The 14903-nt window shown below is 39.3% G+C and overlaps 1 protein-coding gene across 3 annotated transcripts in view; it reads right to left on the bottom strand.

Moving 5' to 3' along the window:
* Positions 1-14903, bottom strand: part of RAD54B (RAD54 homolog B) — a 126431-nt gene that overhangs the window by 108959 nt on the left and 2569 nt on the right. For 2 of the 3 annotated variants that reach the window (XM_084618376.1, XM_084618375.1), the window contains exons 2-3: positions 7922-8075; positions 6222-6402 (exon numbers count right to left, since the gene is read on the bottom strand). In XM_084618376.1, the coding sequence (XP_084474502.1) occupies positions 6222-6402; positions 7922-8059 (319 nt within the window). In that variant the 5' untranslated portion in view covers positions 8060-8075. The remainder of the gene's footprint in view (positions 1-6221; positions 6403-7921; positions 8076-14903) is intronic. The other variant, XM_084618377.1, reaches the window with a different exon arrangement.

The raw sequence follows: 14903 nt of genomic DNA, 5'->3' as shown, positions 1-14903 counted from the left end.
CTCCCGCCCTCTCCACTGGCAGCCATGAGGGCCGGATGAAAGAACTTTTTAAAAATTTTCTGCGAGCCGCAGTGGTGAGGTTCTTAGGTGGCCCACAGGCCAGGACTTTGAGACCCCTGCTTAAGCACTTGGATTTACAGACTGTTGAAGTGGTAATCTCACTTTTAACAGCAGTAGCTTCTTCTGCTGGTGTAAAAAGAATATTTTCTTCCTTTGGACTAATTCATTCCAAATTGAGAAATCATTTGGGACCTCAAAAAGCAGGAAAGCTTGTTTTTCTTTTCCAGATTGTGAACAAAACAGGAAAATGAAGGTGAAGACTACTGAGTTAGCAGCAAAAGCCAATATTTTAAGTTTCTCATGTTGACCTGGCTGCCATAGTCTATTTAATTTTTTTTTTAATATTTCATTTAACTATTTTAATTTAAAACAATTTTAACAAAAACAAACCTGATTTTAAAAAACTTGAATGTTTAACTAAATTCAAAAATTCATATGCTTGTTTTGTTAAAATATTATATGTTTGCTGAAGAAAAAAATCCAGAATCCATAACATTGTTGTTTTAGTTAAATAAAACAATTGAAATGTCTGTCTGGTGATGTTCTCCCCTAATACAGCATGGCAAGAAAATCCTCCAAATATTAATGATTAACCTGTTGAACTGGAAATAGTTCACCTCCCAATGCCTTCATAAATATCTGCTTCATTTACCTTTGGTAAATGAAATAACCAAACAATCATTCATTTTCTGATATAGCTGTAAAAATAATCTGAAAAGTTTTCCAAATAAATCACTGTTTAAAAATGTAGTGTGTACCTTCTAAAAATGAAACCTACATCTATCTCTGAATTGTGACGAATATGTATTAAAGGTTATAACAACCAACAAGAATGCACTTTTATGTAGAAATCCATGATTAAATCAAGACTCCCCGACTAGTGATTTAAATCGTGATTTAAATCCACCCTGGTTATTTGGGGGTTACCACATCCATATTTCCTGACTTTTCTCAACAGGTACGTCAGAGAAAGTTAGATATGCTTAAATCTGAATCTACAAGTGCTAGAGTGCAAGATGCAGCCTTTTGTGCTGCTATCTTTTGCAAGGTTTGGGGGTATTCGGAGCACAGCAAGGAGTATATTTTTCCTGATCAACAGTGACATAAGAATAAATTTGACATACTCCATTGTGAGAAAAGAACAACTTATTTACCAGATTTTTTTCTTAATTTTGAATAACTATTTGGGTTTTACTTTTCCCTGCTCTTTCCATGTTATTTTTATTGTATTGAATATATTTGTCAAGATTTACCCTGGAGATTGTATGTTGTAATCATTCTAGTCTCACACTGAATTGACAGTACAGTAATACTTATAAGGATTTACTGCTTTTAATTCTATAAAGTAATTTTAAAAAATACATTTATGAACTATCTTTGTTCATCTGAGGTTCAGATGTTGAATCTTCCAAATGTCCAGTTATGTTTTGTCCTCTTGTTCTATTTCAAGTTTCCTTTTAAAGCTTTCATTAAAAACAGCAGTAAGCAAGTTTAAGATATGCTTGTGTTTTTAATTAATGCTTTGTAATGCTTTCTCTGTGATTTGTATTTATTAAACTGAAATCCTGATTTAAGTTAAATTTCTCACAGTTCAGCACAGTGATTTGAATAAGTCCACCTAGCACACTCTTGAGAATAAAAAATTGTTTGACTCACTTCAGTTTTCCAGCTGAATACAACTGAAGAAATCCCATGAAAAAATGATTAATCAAAAATATTCAGTTAAATGTACTGTTCAATTCAGATTGATAGAAACTATTAGTTTTATCATTCTCAATTCAAGATTAGACAATTAAGAATGTTACTGTGCACAAAGACACTGATGTATATCCACTGACACTCCAAATGCAAGCTACTGTCACACTGGTTACAAGTGAAACTTGACAGGCAATTAGGAGAAGGCAGAGAGATTTATCAAGCGCAACTAGATTCTCCCTGACAGCTTCTGAACTCAGTACTCTTAAGAATTTTCGTACTGGGAAATATATCACACTTTTTTCAAACATATTAAAGATTTTTTTTAAAACTACCCGAACTTCTTGCATAAGAACATTGTCGCCCAATGTGAGGGCACTAGACTAGTCTGGAGGCAAGGAAGAAGAGCAATAAGGGCAAGGTTAAATAAACTACTGGATTCCCCTCGCCACCCGCCTTGCCTTGCTGTCTCCCCTCCACCTTTCCAATGTAAATGTGATCTGGCTGGAGGCCTTCTTCTTAAAAGCCACCTTCTATTCATGTAGCTGCCACAAAGCAGCCGGCAGCAGGAGAAGTTCACATGAAGAAAGCTGTAGTGTCAGATACCAGTTCTACAAATCAAAATTTCCTTCTCTCTGCTGCCATGGTAGTCAGGTTAGCAAAGAAAGTATATTTGGCATGGCCTCCAGGAATTCTCAATGTATACTATTTCCAAAGAGCATGCAAACTTTGAAATGCAGGAAAAAGGAAAAGCCAAAAAAATAAATAAAAGAGAAGACAGAAACCTCACCCATTCTTCACCAAGAAATAAAACAGTAATAAAAAGACAGAATGTTACCAGATAAAAGGAGAGAGAGCACATCACTCTCTCAGGACATCAAACAAAGGAATAAAGGGCAAGGTGTCCCATATACAAATGGGTGGGAAGAGTTCTAACAAATAAGATTTATATAGGCTATGTCTAGAGCCTATGTCGGCATAATTTAGGTCACTCAGGGGTGTGAATAAACCACCCCCTTGAGTGACATAAGTTACACCAACATAAGCGCTCATGTCCACAGAGTTTCTCCAGTTGACATAGTTCTGCCATTTGCGGATGTCGTTTTATTATACCAATGGGAGAGCTCTCCCATCAGCATAAAGCGTCTTCACCAGATGCGCTGCTGCAATGCAGCTTCATCAGTACAGCTGCGCTGCTGCAGCACTATAAGTGTAGACATGACCTTAGTCTCTTCATGGCACTTAGCACCCTACAAAGCCCCTGTAAAATACAGAAGTATTGCCACCTCATTTTGCTGATGAGAACTGAGGCACAGGTAACTGATTTGCCCATAGTCATATATGAAGCCTGTGCCAAAATCAGGAACTGAACAAAGTTCCCAAGTTCCAGTCCAATGCTTGAACTGCAAAACCATCCTTTCCCTTCTTCATTAAGACCTGCCCACTCCTGCTACCTCCTTTGGATTGATTTAGAAGTAGCACTTATTTATACTAAGAGAGGGCTCAGAGGTCCTCTGTTATGTAGGAAATCACAGCACCAAATGTATTCACTCACTAGTAGCATTGTTCTAAGTTTTCAAGATGTGCTGGTAGCAAATACCAGCTCAGTCACCATGCTTTGTTATTATACAAGCTAACTTAGCTGCCATCGTGTCCTATGTTCTAAATACAAAAGAACCCGCCAAGTTACACTACCACACTTTGCCACTTCAAATGAATCTAATTTTCCAACAAAAGTAATGATAAAAAAAATCCTCCAAAATGATGTATTTTTGAAGGAGCATCATATTTTTCACTAGTCATAATTATACTTAAATGGCTTGTTGTATAATAGGACCTTTTTGTCAATCTACACCTAAAATATTAAAATTCAGTGCAAAAATTCTTCAGGGTTGAGTGTCTGAGAACATGCACAGTTTTAAATCAGTAAAATTTTCCAGAAAACAAATCCATAATAATTTCAATCTAAACTAAAGCTAGCAAGGCAAGAGGTTTTTTATGTTAGATACGAGTACAGTATTTACATAGTTGCTATCTAATACAATTGTATATGCTCCAGAAAAGGGACACAATGAAAATGTGCAGCTGGAATGTCAATTTTCAGGTTTTAAAAGATTGAATGCAGAGCATTCTCCAGGAGAGGTATCAGAATGACCATCCAAATGAACTCAATTGTTTCAACATCCCCAGGTGCTTCATAAGAATTTCAATCAAAACTGAGGCATTTATTTGCACATTCTCCTGCTGTGTTTGAAACCTAAAAAACACAGCAGCATTGTGCCAGTACCGAAGAAGCAAAAAGTGAAACTTACTAATCGAGCTTCACTGTCCACACTGAATGATTTGTAGGTAACAAATGAATATGGTAGAAGAAATTAAGATTTGTTAAATTCTTTTAATCATCTAAAACACCCAGCTTTAAATTACATCATCGTGATAATATCCCTTTAACCAAACCAACTGATTTTACCACCTGGCTAGAAAATTCATATATAATTCATTAGTCAAAAAAAAATCTATGCAATCTGATTTTCATGAGCAGTTTCCATTATTTTTGAGTTTCATAAATAGCAGAAGCTTTAACAAAATAAAATTGATTATTAAGTTTCATGCTCTGACTGAAGTTTATGGCTTACATCGTTTACATAATTGTTGCGCTAGTTATGCCGAGTAGCACATGAATTGGTACAACTGGTAGGACTTATATGGGTACCTTGGAAAATATAGGATATTGAAAACAAATTAAGTCTTGGTAAAGGCTGGATCCAGGGATACGCTGGCAGAAGCTGGTAGTTGTATCTAAGTAACAGTGATTACTTTAAGCAGTATTTATAACAAAATAAAGCTCTTCTTATATAGTGCTTTTCATCAGTGCTTTACAAAGGAGGTCAGTATCCATTTTACAAAAGGAGAAACTGAGACACAAGAGATGAAGTGACTTGTCAAAGGTCACCCAGCAGGCGAGCTGGGAACAGAACTCAGTGTCCTGAGTTTTAGTCCAGTGCTCTATCCATTCAGCAACACTAGGTCCCTCTATTCACAACTCTATTTCAGAAGTACTAACATGGATCTTCACAGGGAAGATATGTCAGCAGTTTTCTCCCTTTAGCACTATGACTTCCAGGGGGAATCTTTCACTTCTGTAGCAATTTTTGTGGGGGAATCTGCTGATAGAGGTTCCTCCACAAGTATGTCATTTTAAAGTATCTGCCAGTGTGCAATTTAATGGACCCAGAGAACACAAACATTGAACATGCACTTACATCACAGCAGACCATAAATTACTCAAAACCAAAAAAAGTTGTCCTGTGGCCATTCTTCCTACCACCCAAACACTTAAAAATTTATATTTAATTTATAAGCATCAGAAGGAACAGGAGTTAACGTGTAAGACAGGTAAACGTGAGGGCCTTAAAAAGTTGAGAAGTCCTTTTCAAACAAACCGAGGTTTATGATTTTATTGTGAAAGCGTAGGTCACCATAATCCATGAGGACAAAACAATTTCTAACCACCATTTTCACAGTTCCTTGCAATCATTACAAGACAGATCAGGTAAAGACTCAAAAAACAACGTTCTGAAAGAAGTCCCTAACAACTACTCCAAAGAAGCCACATGATCATATGCACCAACATGTATTATGAAGTTCTGTAAAAATGTAAGCAAAAATGTTAAACCATCTCATCACAGTCACATTTTATAATAGGGTTGAACATCACTTTGTTAAACAAAGACTTGATTACAATTCCAATGGTTATAAAGAGTCACAAATTGTATAGTTTAAATTACAAACAGTTGTGGAATTTTTCTAACATCAGACCCAATTAAACATACTACACTTAAAATAATAAATTATCAATCAATCATTAAATTAAGTCAGAAAAAATAAAAATAGTAACTTAACAGAAAACAAAAAGTGTTAGGGCTTGTTTATACTTGAAACGCTACACCAGCACAGCAGTAGCATTGTAGGACTTCGGTGTAGACACTACCTACGCCAACAGGAGGGGTTCTCCCATCAGCATAGGTAATCCACCTCCCCAAGAGGTGGTAGCTAAGTCAACAGAAGAATCCTTTGGTCAACCCAGTGTCATCTACACCAAGGGTTACGTTGGATTACCCATGTTGCTCATGTGTGCACTTTGAACATCCCTGAGCAACGCAGCTGGGTTGACCTAACTTTTTAGTTTAGGCCAGGACTTAGAAAGGTGGCGCCAACAGCTAGTCTCCACTTTCTTTTAGATCCCCCACCAAATAAACGGGAGGGGTTGAGGAAAGCAGTCGATTTGAGCAACTTTAATTATTATTATTACTATTTTTTGTAATACAGGAGATAATGCTACCACTACAAGACTTTAAGCATTTATGTAACGTTCATATCATGTCAATGAGTAACAAATCAGCCTTATGTTTTTCAAATACTTCCAAATTAGTCCACTTTTTTAAAGTTGCTGTGATATATCTTACCTGCTTTAGGTCTATTTACTTTTTTCATTCCAGCAGCCTCACATTCATTTTCTCCATTACACTTTTCCATGGAGCTTATTTCTTCAAGAGATTCCACAGCCTGTGTAGAATTTATATTTATACCACATATTCTAGAAAGAGCTCTTATATGCTTAGAGCCATTCTGCTGTTTCTCTTCTACCTGCAAAAACAGAAATTCAGGGTAGCATTTTCCCTACCCTTAATGCAAAAGTGAAAAATCTGCCTTTAATAGAATCAAAAAATATTAGGGTTGGAAGGGATCTCAGGCGGTCATCTAGTCCAACCCCTTGCTCAAAGCAGGACCAATTCCCAACTAAATCATCCCAGCCAGGGCTTTGTCAAGCCTGACCTTAAAAACCTCAAAGAAAGGAGATTCCACCAGCTCCCTCGGTAACCCATTCCAGTGCTTCACCACTCACCTAGTGAAAAAGTTTTTCCTAATATCCAACCTAAACCTCCCCTACAGCAACTTGAGACCATTACTTCTTGTTCTGTCATCTGCTACCACTGAGAACAGTTTAGATCCATCCTCTTTGGAACCCCCTTTCAGGTAGTTGAAATCAGCTATCAATTCCCCCTTCATTCTTCTCTTCTGCAGAAGAAACAATCCCAGTTCCCTCAGCCTCTCCTCATAAGTCATGTGTTCCAGTCCCCTATAATCATTTTTGTTGCCCTCCGCTGGACTCTTTCCAATTTTTCCACATCCTTCTTGTAGTGTGGGGCCCAAAACTGGACACAGTACTCCAGATGAGTACATCCTTGAAAGATATATAGTTCTTTTCCATATTTAAATGTATTACAGAAAATACCAGTTCAGACTATACAAAAATATTAAAATCTAAATTTCTCCTGTTGCCAATTTAAGACAATAATTAGGTACTACCCACATCCAAACTTTAGTAGCTCTATGCAATTTTGAAGTTTGGTTATACAGGTCAGGATTAATCATTCCTTCTCTAAGTTTGCAAGTTACTCTAGTCCAAATTCTGCCACCCTTTATTTACGCTGAATAGTCCCATAGATTTTCAGTGGTACCTGCTGAGAAGTAAGGTACTATTCATACATAAGGAAAAATCAAGCCTCTACTATGTATATTTGTGTGTATACACATGGATACATGAAAATAAATAAATGTGCTTTTAATATAAATGGCCATCCACAAAAGCAGCAACTTCTACTTATGACTTCTATTCAACAGAAGCCTTAAAATTAAAGATATACTAAAATGAGGACATACTGAATTTTTTTCTATATCAGAGGCTTTGCTGTCTTGTAGCCACACTGTGACTCAGTGTATTGACATTTTTGAATTATCCATCTTAAGAAAGGACCTTCTTTTCTGAAATGCTTTTGCCAGGACATTCAAAACATTTTACAGTCCAGTCTCTCAGTAACCCAGTGACGTATAGGCCAACCCTGCAATCCACGCGTTGGCTACAGTAAGACTTGTATATATGCTGAATTCTGATACTTTTTACTCATAGGTAGCACTTTTACTTCAATGGTGAATTTCGAGTAGTAATGGGACTACTTGAGGAATAAGGTGCAATTCAGCATGAGTTAAGGTCAGAATCTGACCCATTACGACTACTTGCATGAGTAAGAATTAATTACTGTTGGCATATTTTAGTTGTGGTGCTGCATAGCTAAATGTTTCCCCATCCCATTTTTCTTTTTACCTCAGTCAACTTAATTTCTGGAACCAGCTGTTCATTTTCTTTCTTCAGACAGATTGTGTTATTTTTTCCTGGGGGTATAAACCTTGGCTTTTTAGCTGAATTCCCTAGACGTTGACTTGGAGCTGCTGATCGCCTCATATTTACTTCTGCCAGTCTGAAAAACAGCAGATACAGAAATTTTGGGGGGCAAGAACCTTTAACAGCAGAAATATTTCAGGATATCACTCTACATGCACATCTTAAAAATGAAAGCATCTATCACACAGTCTGTATCTCAGATCATTTCCAAGAGCAATTTTAGTTCTCAGGTTTAACATACTATATGTACAAAACTGATGTAAGATGTTCAAACAAGACATGCAACTACTGTAATTAAAAAGAGAGAAATAGAAATAGTAAACTGTATCTTTACTAATCCACACTGTAGGACTCAGTCATTAACATTTCCACTTTCACCTGAGAAGTCAATGATGCACTTCTCAAGAACAAGAGGTACTTTAAGGATGAACAGTATACAAATTGCTTTTCTACAAACTGTACATGGACTAATAAAGACAGACATTTGGGAATGGAAACTTCTCTTGTGCCCTCCACAGCTAATCTTGAAAAATCCATTACTGTACTTATAAACAGAGTACTGAATGTTCAAGATGCGCATTTGAGGTTAGAATTCTGCCTTTAATAATCAACTAATTAATAATCAATTAATAATCAAACTGGTTGTGTAAACTCCCCTTATCAAGATGGGAATAGAGCTGGGTACAGTCTCAGCTCTATATGCACTGTTACAGTCAGTATCCTGTATCCTTTAAGAAAAGGAGTACTTGTGGCACCTTAGAGACTAACAAATTTATTTGAACATAAGCTTTTGTGAGCTACAACTCACTTCATCAGATGCATTCAGTTGAAAATGCAGTGGGGAGATTTATATACATACAGAACATGAAACAATGGGTGTTACCATACACACTGTAACGAGAGTGATCACTTAAGGTGAGCTATTACCAGCAAAAAGAAAAGGAGTACTTGTGGCACCATACAGACAAACCAATTTATTTGAACATAAGCTTTCGTGAGCTACAGCTCACTTCATCGGACGCATACTGTGGAAAATACAGAAGATGTTTTTATACACACCGACCATGAAAAAATGGATGTTTATCACTACAAAAGGTTTTCTCTCCCCCCACCCCACTCTCCTGCTGGTAACAGCTTATCTAAAGTGATCACTCTCCTTACAATGTGTATGATAATCAAGGAGGGCCATTTCCAGCACAAATATCATACACATTGTAAGGAGAGTGATCACTTTAGATAAGCTGTTACCAGCAGGAGAGTGGGGTGGGGGGAGAGAAAACCTTTTGTAGTGATAAACATCCATTTTTTCATGGTCGGTGTGTATAAAAACATCTTCTGTATTTTCCACAGTATGCGTCCGATGAAGTGAGCTGTAGCTCACGAAAGTTTATGCTCAAATAAATTGGTTAGGCTCTAAGGTGCCACAAGTACTCCCTGTCTTTTTGCGAATACAGACTAACACGGCTGTTACTCTGAAACCTGTCATATTACCAGCAGGAGAGCGGGGGGGGGAAGGGGGGGGAAGCTTTTGTAGTGATAATCAAGGTGGGCCATTTCCAGCAATTGACAAGAACGTCTGAGGAACGGTGGGGGAGGGGAATAAACATGGGGAAATAGTTTTACTTTGTGTAATGACCCATCCACTTCCAGTCTCTATTCAAGTCTAAGTTAATTGTATCCAGTTTGCAAATTAATTCCAATTCAGCGGTCTCTTGTTGGAGTCTGTTTTTGAAGTTTTTTTTGTTGAAGAACTGCAACTTTTAGGTCTGTAATCGAGTGACCAGAGAGACTGAAGTGTCCTCCAACTGGTTTTTGAATGTTATTATGCATTTAGCTGTATGGAATGGAAATCGATCAACTTCATGAAAAAACTTGTACAGATAGACAGACAGACATCTTCCTTTCCAAATGCAAACAGATGGACATCATACAAAAAGGACTGAAGGTAAAAAATCCATTACAATATACATACCACAGACTATGCTGACGGCTTGTGCCACACGCTCAAAAAGAAATTGCGGAACTACCTGATCAACATCCTCTACAGCAAACAGGGAAAGATTAAGAATGAGCTCTCAAAAATGGATACTCTCCTAAAAAACCAACCTTCCACACAAACTTCCTCATGGCTGGACTTTACAAAAACTAGACAAGCCATTTACAACACACACTTTGCTTCTCTACAAAAGAAAAAGGACACTAAACTATCTAAACTACTACATGCCACAAGGGGCCACAACAGTAGTTCCCTTAACCCACCCAGCAATATTGTTAATCTATCCAACTATACTCTTAGCCCAGCAGAAGAATCTGTCCTATCTCGGGGCCTCTCCTTCTGTCCCTCCACCCCCACGAACATGATACAGTTCTGTGGTGCCTCAGAATCCTATTTTCAACGTGTCCGACTCAAGGAATATTTCCAACACACCTTTGAACAACATACTAACCCACAGAGACTTCCTACCAAGACTACAAAAAGACGGATTCTGGGTGGACTCCTCCTGAAGGTCGAAACAACAGACTGGACTTCTACATAGAGTGCTTCCGCTGACGTGCACGGGCTGAAATTGTGGAAAAGCAGCATCACTTGCCCCATAATCTCAGCCGTGCAGAACACAATGCCATCCACAGCCTCAGAAATAACTCTGACATCATAATCAAAAAGGCTGACAAAGGAGGTGCTGTCGTCATCATGAATACGTCGGAATATGAACAAGAGGCTGCTAGGCAGCTCTCCAACACCACTTTCTACAAGCCATTACCCTCTGATGCCACTGAGAGTTACCAAAAGAAACTACAGCATTTGCTCAAGAAACTCCCTGAAAAAGCACAAGAACAAATCCGCACAGACACACCCCTGGAACCCCGACCTGGGGTATTCTATCTGCTACCCAAGATCCATAAACCTGGAAATCCTGGACGCCCCATCATCTCAGGCATTGGCACGCTGACAGCAGGATTGTCTGGCTATGTAGACTCCCTCCTCAGGCCCTACGCTACCCAGCACTCCCAGCTATCTTCGAGACACCACTGACTTCTTGAGGAAACTACAATCCATCGGTGATCTTCCTGAAAACACCATCCTGGCCACTATGGATGTAGAAGCCCTCTACACCAACATTCCACACAAAGATGGACTACAAGCCGTCAGGAACAGTATCCCCCATAATGTCACAGCAAACCTGGTAGCTGAACTTTGTGACTTTGTCCTCACCCATAACTATTTCACATTTGGGGACAATGTATACCTTCAAATCAGCGGCACTGCTAGGGGTACCCGCATGGCCCCACAGTATGCCAACATTTTTAGGGCTGACTTAGAACAACGCTTCCTCAGCTCTCGTCCCCTAATGCCCCTACTCTACTTGCGCTACATTGATGACATCTTCATCATCTGGACCCATGGAAAAGAAGCCCTTGAGGAATTCCACCATGATTTCAACAATTTTCATCCCACCATCAACCTCAGCCTGGACCAGTCCACACGAGAGATCCACTTCCTGGGCACAACGGTGCTAATGAGCGATGATCACATAAACACCATCCTATCCCGGAAACCTACTGACCGCTATTCCTACATACATGCCTCCAGCTTTCATCCAGACCACACCACACGATCCATTGTCTACAGCCAAGCTCTACCATACAACCACATTTGCTCCAACCCCTCAGACAGAGACAAACACCTACAAGATCTCTAGCAAGCATTCTTACAACTACAATACCCACCTGCTGAAGTGAAGAAAGAGATTGACAGAGCCAGAAGAGTACCCAGAAGTCACCTACTACAGGACAGGCCCAACAAAGAAAATAACAGAACGCCACTAGCCATAACCGTCAGCCCCCAACTAACACCTCTCCAACGCATCCTCAAGGATCTACAACCTATCCTGAAGGATGACTCATCACTCTCACAGATCTTGAGACAAGCCAGTCCTTGCTTACAGACAGCCCCCCCAACCTGAAGCAAATATTCACCAGCAAACACACACCACACAACAGAACCACTAACCCAGGAACCTATCCTTGCAACAAAGCCCATTGCCAACTGTGTCTACGTATCTATTCAGGGGACACCATCATAGGGCCTAATCACATCAGCCACACTATCAGAGGCTTGTTCACCTGCACATCTACCAATGTGATAGATGCCATCATGTGCCAGCAATGCCCCTCTGCCATGTACATTGGCCAAACTGGACAGTCTCTACGTAAAAGAATAAATGGACACAAATCAGACTTCAAGAATTATAACATTCAAAAACCAGTTGAAGAACACGTCAATCTCTCTGGTCACTCAAGTACAGACCTAAAAGTGGCAATTCTTCAACAAAAAAAACTTCAAAAACAGACTCCAACAAGAGACTGCTGAATTGGAATTAATTTGCAAACTGGACACAATTAACTTAGGCTTGAATAGAGACTGGGAGTGGATGGGTCATTACACAAAGTAAAATTATTTCCCCATGTTTACTCCCCACCCCCACCGTTCCTCAGACGTTCTTGTCAACTGCTGGAAATGGCCCACCTTGATTATCACTACAAAAGGTCCCCCCCTCCCCCGGCTCTCCTGCTGGTAATAGCTCACCTTAAGTGATCACTCTGGTTACAGTGTGTATGGTAGGTTTCAGAGTAACAGCCGTGTTAGTCTGTATTCGCAAAAAGAAAAGGAGTACTTGTGGCACCTTAGAGACTAACCAATTTATTTGAGCATAAGCTGTAGCTCACGAAAGCTTATGCTCAAATAAATTGGTTAGTCTCTAAGGTGCCACAAGTACTCCTTTTCTTTTTGCGAATACAGACTAACACGGCTGTTACTCTGAAACCTGTCTGTATCCTTTATTTCCAGTAGCACCCACAGAGTGCTAGTTGCTTTCCAAACATCAAATGTCATTGTTCACGCAGATGAACTCAAGACTATAATATACTCCAAGAAGTCATTCTGATACAGTATACTTGCATCTATTGCAACAGAACTTGAAAAAGATAATGTGTTTTTACTATGAAAATGTTATGTGGCAGTACAGAGACACAATATATGGGTTAAAGTTTTCTTTAATTCTCTCAGATTTCATAATTGGGTTTCCAGAATTATTTGTTTTAATTACATGACAGATATTGACCAAGAATACAGTCAAAGCTTAGTAGGCCTCCATGTGATACAAACATCTCTGTCCTTTTGGGAACAGGACACAGACAGTTTTGGTAGCCACCGTATACTCCAGTTGCACAAATCTTTTTCTGCACTGTTTTGCACTCTAGTGGTCTACTAGCTGCACAGCAACCCTTCGAAGAACATTCACACAAAAGCAATTAAGGGGCTACTGTTAAGAAAAAACACTTCTTAAAAGATTTAGTTACAAAAATGCTTAGTATTGATGACTGTTTTATAATTGTGGTTTACCTAACTAGACAAACAGAGTGCATGTATGAAGCTACTGGCAGAGCTACACCTGGATGGAAGAATGATCACCATTTGATTTCACCCTATATGTTAGTCACTTTCAGTGTGGTTGTATTAGGAAGCACTCTTCTTTTAAGTGATATCTTTGCTTTTCCCTTATCATATTCAAGATTTGCAAGCCTCTTCTATGGCTCTGTTGATGCAACCGGGGCCTACTCTTCTTGTATATATAATAATTCAATATCTGTTCCTTTGTTGCTGTTAAACTTAAGAACCTTTAACAAGCAGATATCTTTATGCATCTATGGAAAGATTTAGGTTTACTGCATTGTTTTTATAAATATACTATTTTTACTTGAATAAAAATTATACCAGTCAACTTTATTACAAGTTACAAGGGTTATACTTCACATACTATCTATGTTTTCTTAGGACCAGTCTTCTTTTAAATTATAAACTCTGGGCAAGGATTGTCCTTTACTATCACTTCTGGGGGAATTCTGTGCCACTGTGCATGTGCAGAATTCATGTCCCCAGCAGAATTTTTTTTCTCTGCAGAAAATACAAAGAAATGTTCTGCCAGAGGGGTACTGCAGTTATGCCTTTCACCCACAAGGGGATGCTGTGGTGCCAAAACAGAGGGCAGCTGCTCCAGGCAGGAGCAGACCTCTACGGATAGGGAGGAGAAAAGGCTGCCTTCCTCAGAGCGCCTTGCCCATAAGGCCAGGTGAGGAGGCATGGAATATGGGGGGCACAGAGAAAGCAGGGCACATAGAGCTGCAGGGGGTGAGACAGGTTCAAAAGGGCTAGTGGGAGGACAGACTGGAGCAGGGCCTGAATGGGAGTGGGGGTGCAGGGCCACATTGGGATGAGGGAAGGGGGTGGCTGAGTGAGTGTGCAGGGGCACATGGGGAAAGGGAAGAGGGGGTGCAAGGATATATGGAGACAGGAGGTGAACGGACACATGGGGACAGGGGCAGATATACCTGACTGAATGAGAGAGGCAAGGGGTCAGCCAGGGTCTGCATGGGGAGGCTCCCCAACTCCCTAACAACCCCCCCCCCGCAAAAAAACCTGTTCCATACTTCTCTCACCTACATCCAACTACCCACCATGTTCACTCCCAGCCTTCTTTCCAGGAATTACTTCCTTCTCCCTCAGTTCCTCTGTTACCCCTTACTCCCACAAGCCTTTGCACTACTTCTGAGGGGTGCAGGAAATATGTTTCTGTATTGTAGTTTAAATGAATTATTACTCAAGTTCTTTATTAATATGCCTAGTAAGGAATTTATTTGTCAAAAAACATTTCCTGAATCTTTTTTGTTGTCTGTATTGTTACAGACATACTTGCTGTCAGGTATGTTGAAATAAATTACCAAAATAATTGAAACTGGTTTGATTATATTGTGTTATTTTGACAAATAAAATATGCAACATTTTAAAATATTGCGTGCAGAATTCCCCCAGGAGTATATTATGTATCTGTACAGCCCATACGAT

This window comes from Lepidochelys olivacea (assembly GCF_965140295.1).
Source record: "Lepidochelys olivacea isolate rLepOli2 genome assembly, chromosome: 2".
Taxonomy (NCBI): domain Eukaryota; kingdom Metazoa; phylum Chordata; order Testudines; family Cheloniidae; genus Lepidochelys; species Lepidochelys olivacea.
Note: the sequence above shows the minus strand (reverse complement) of the source record. Positions and strands in the feature narration are given on the sequence as shown.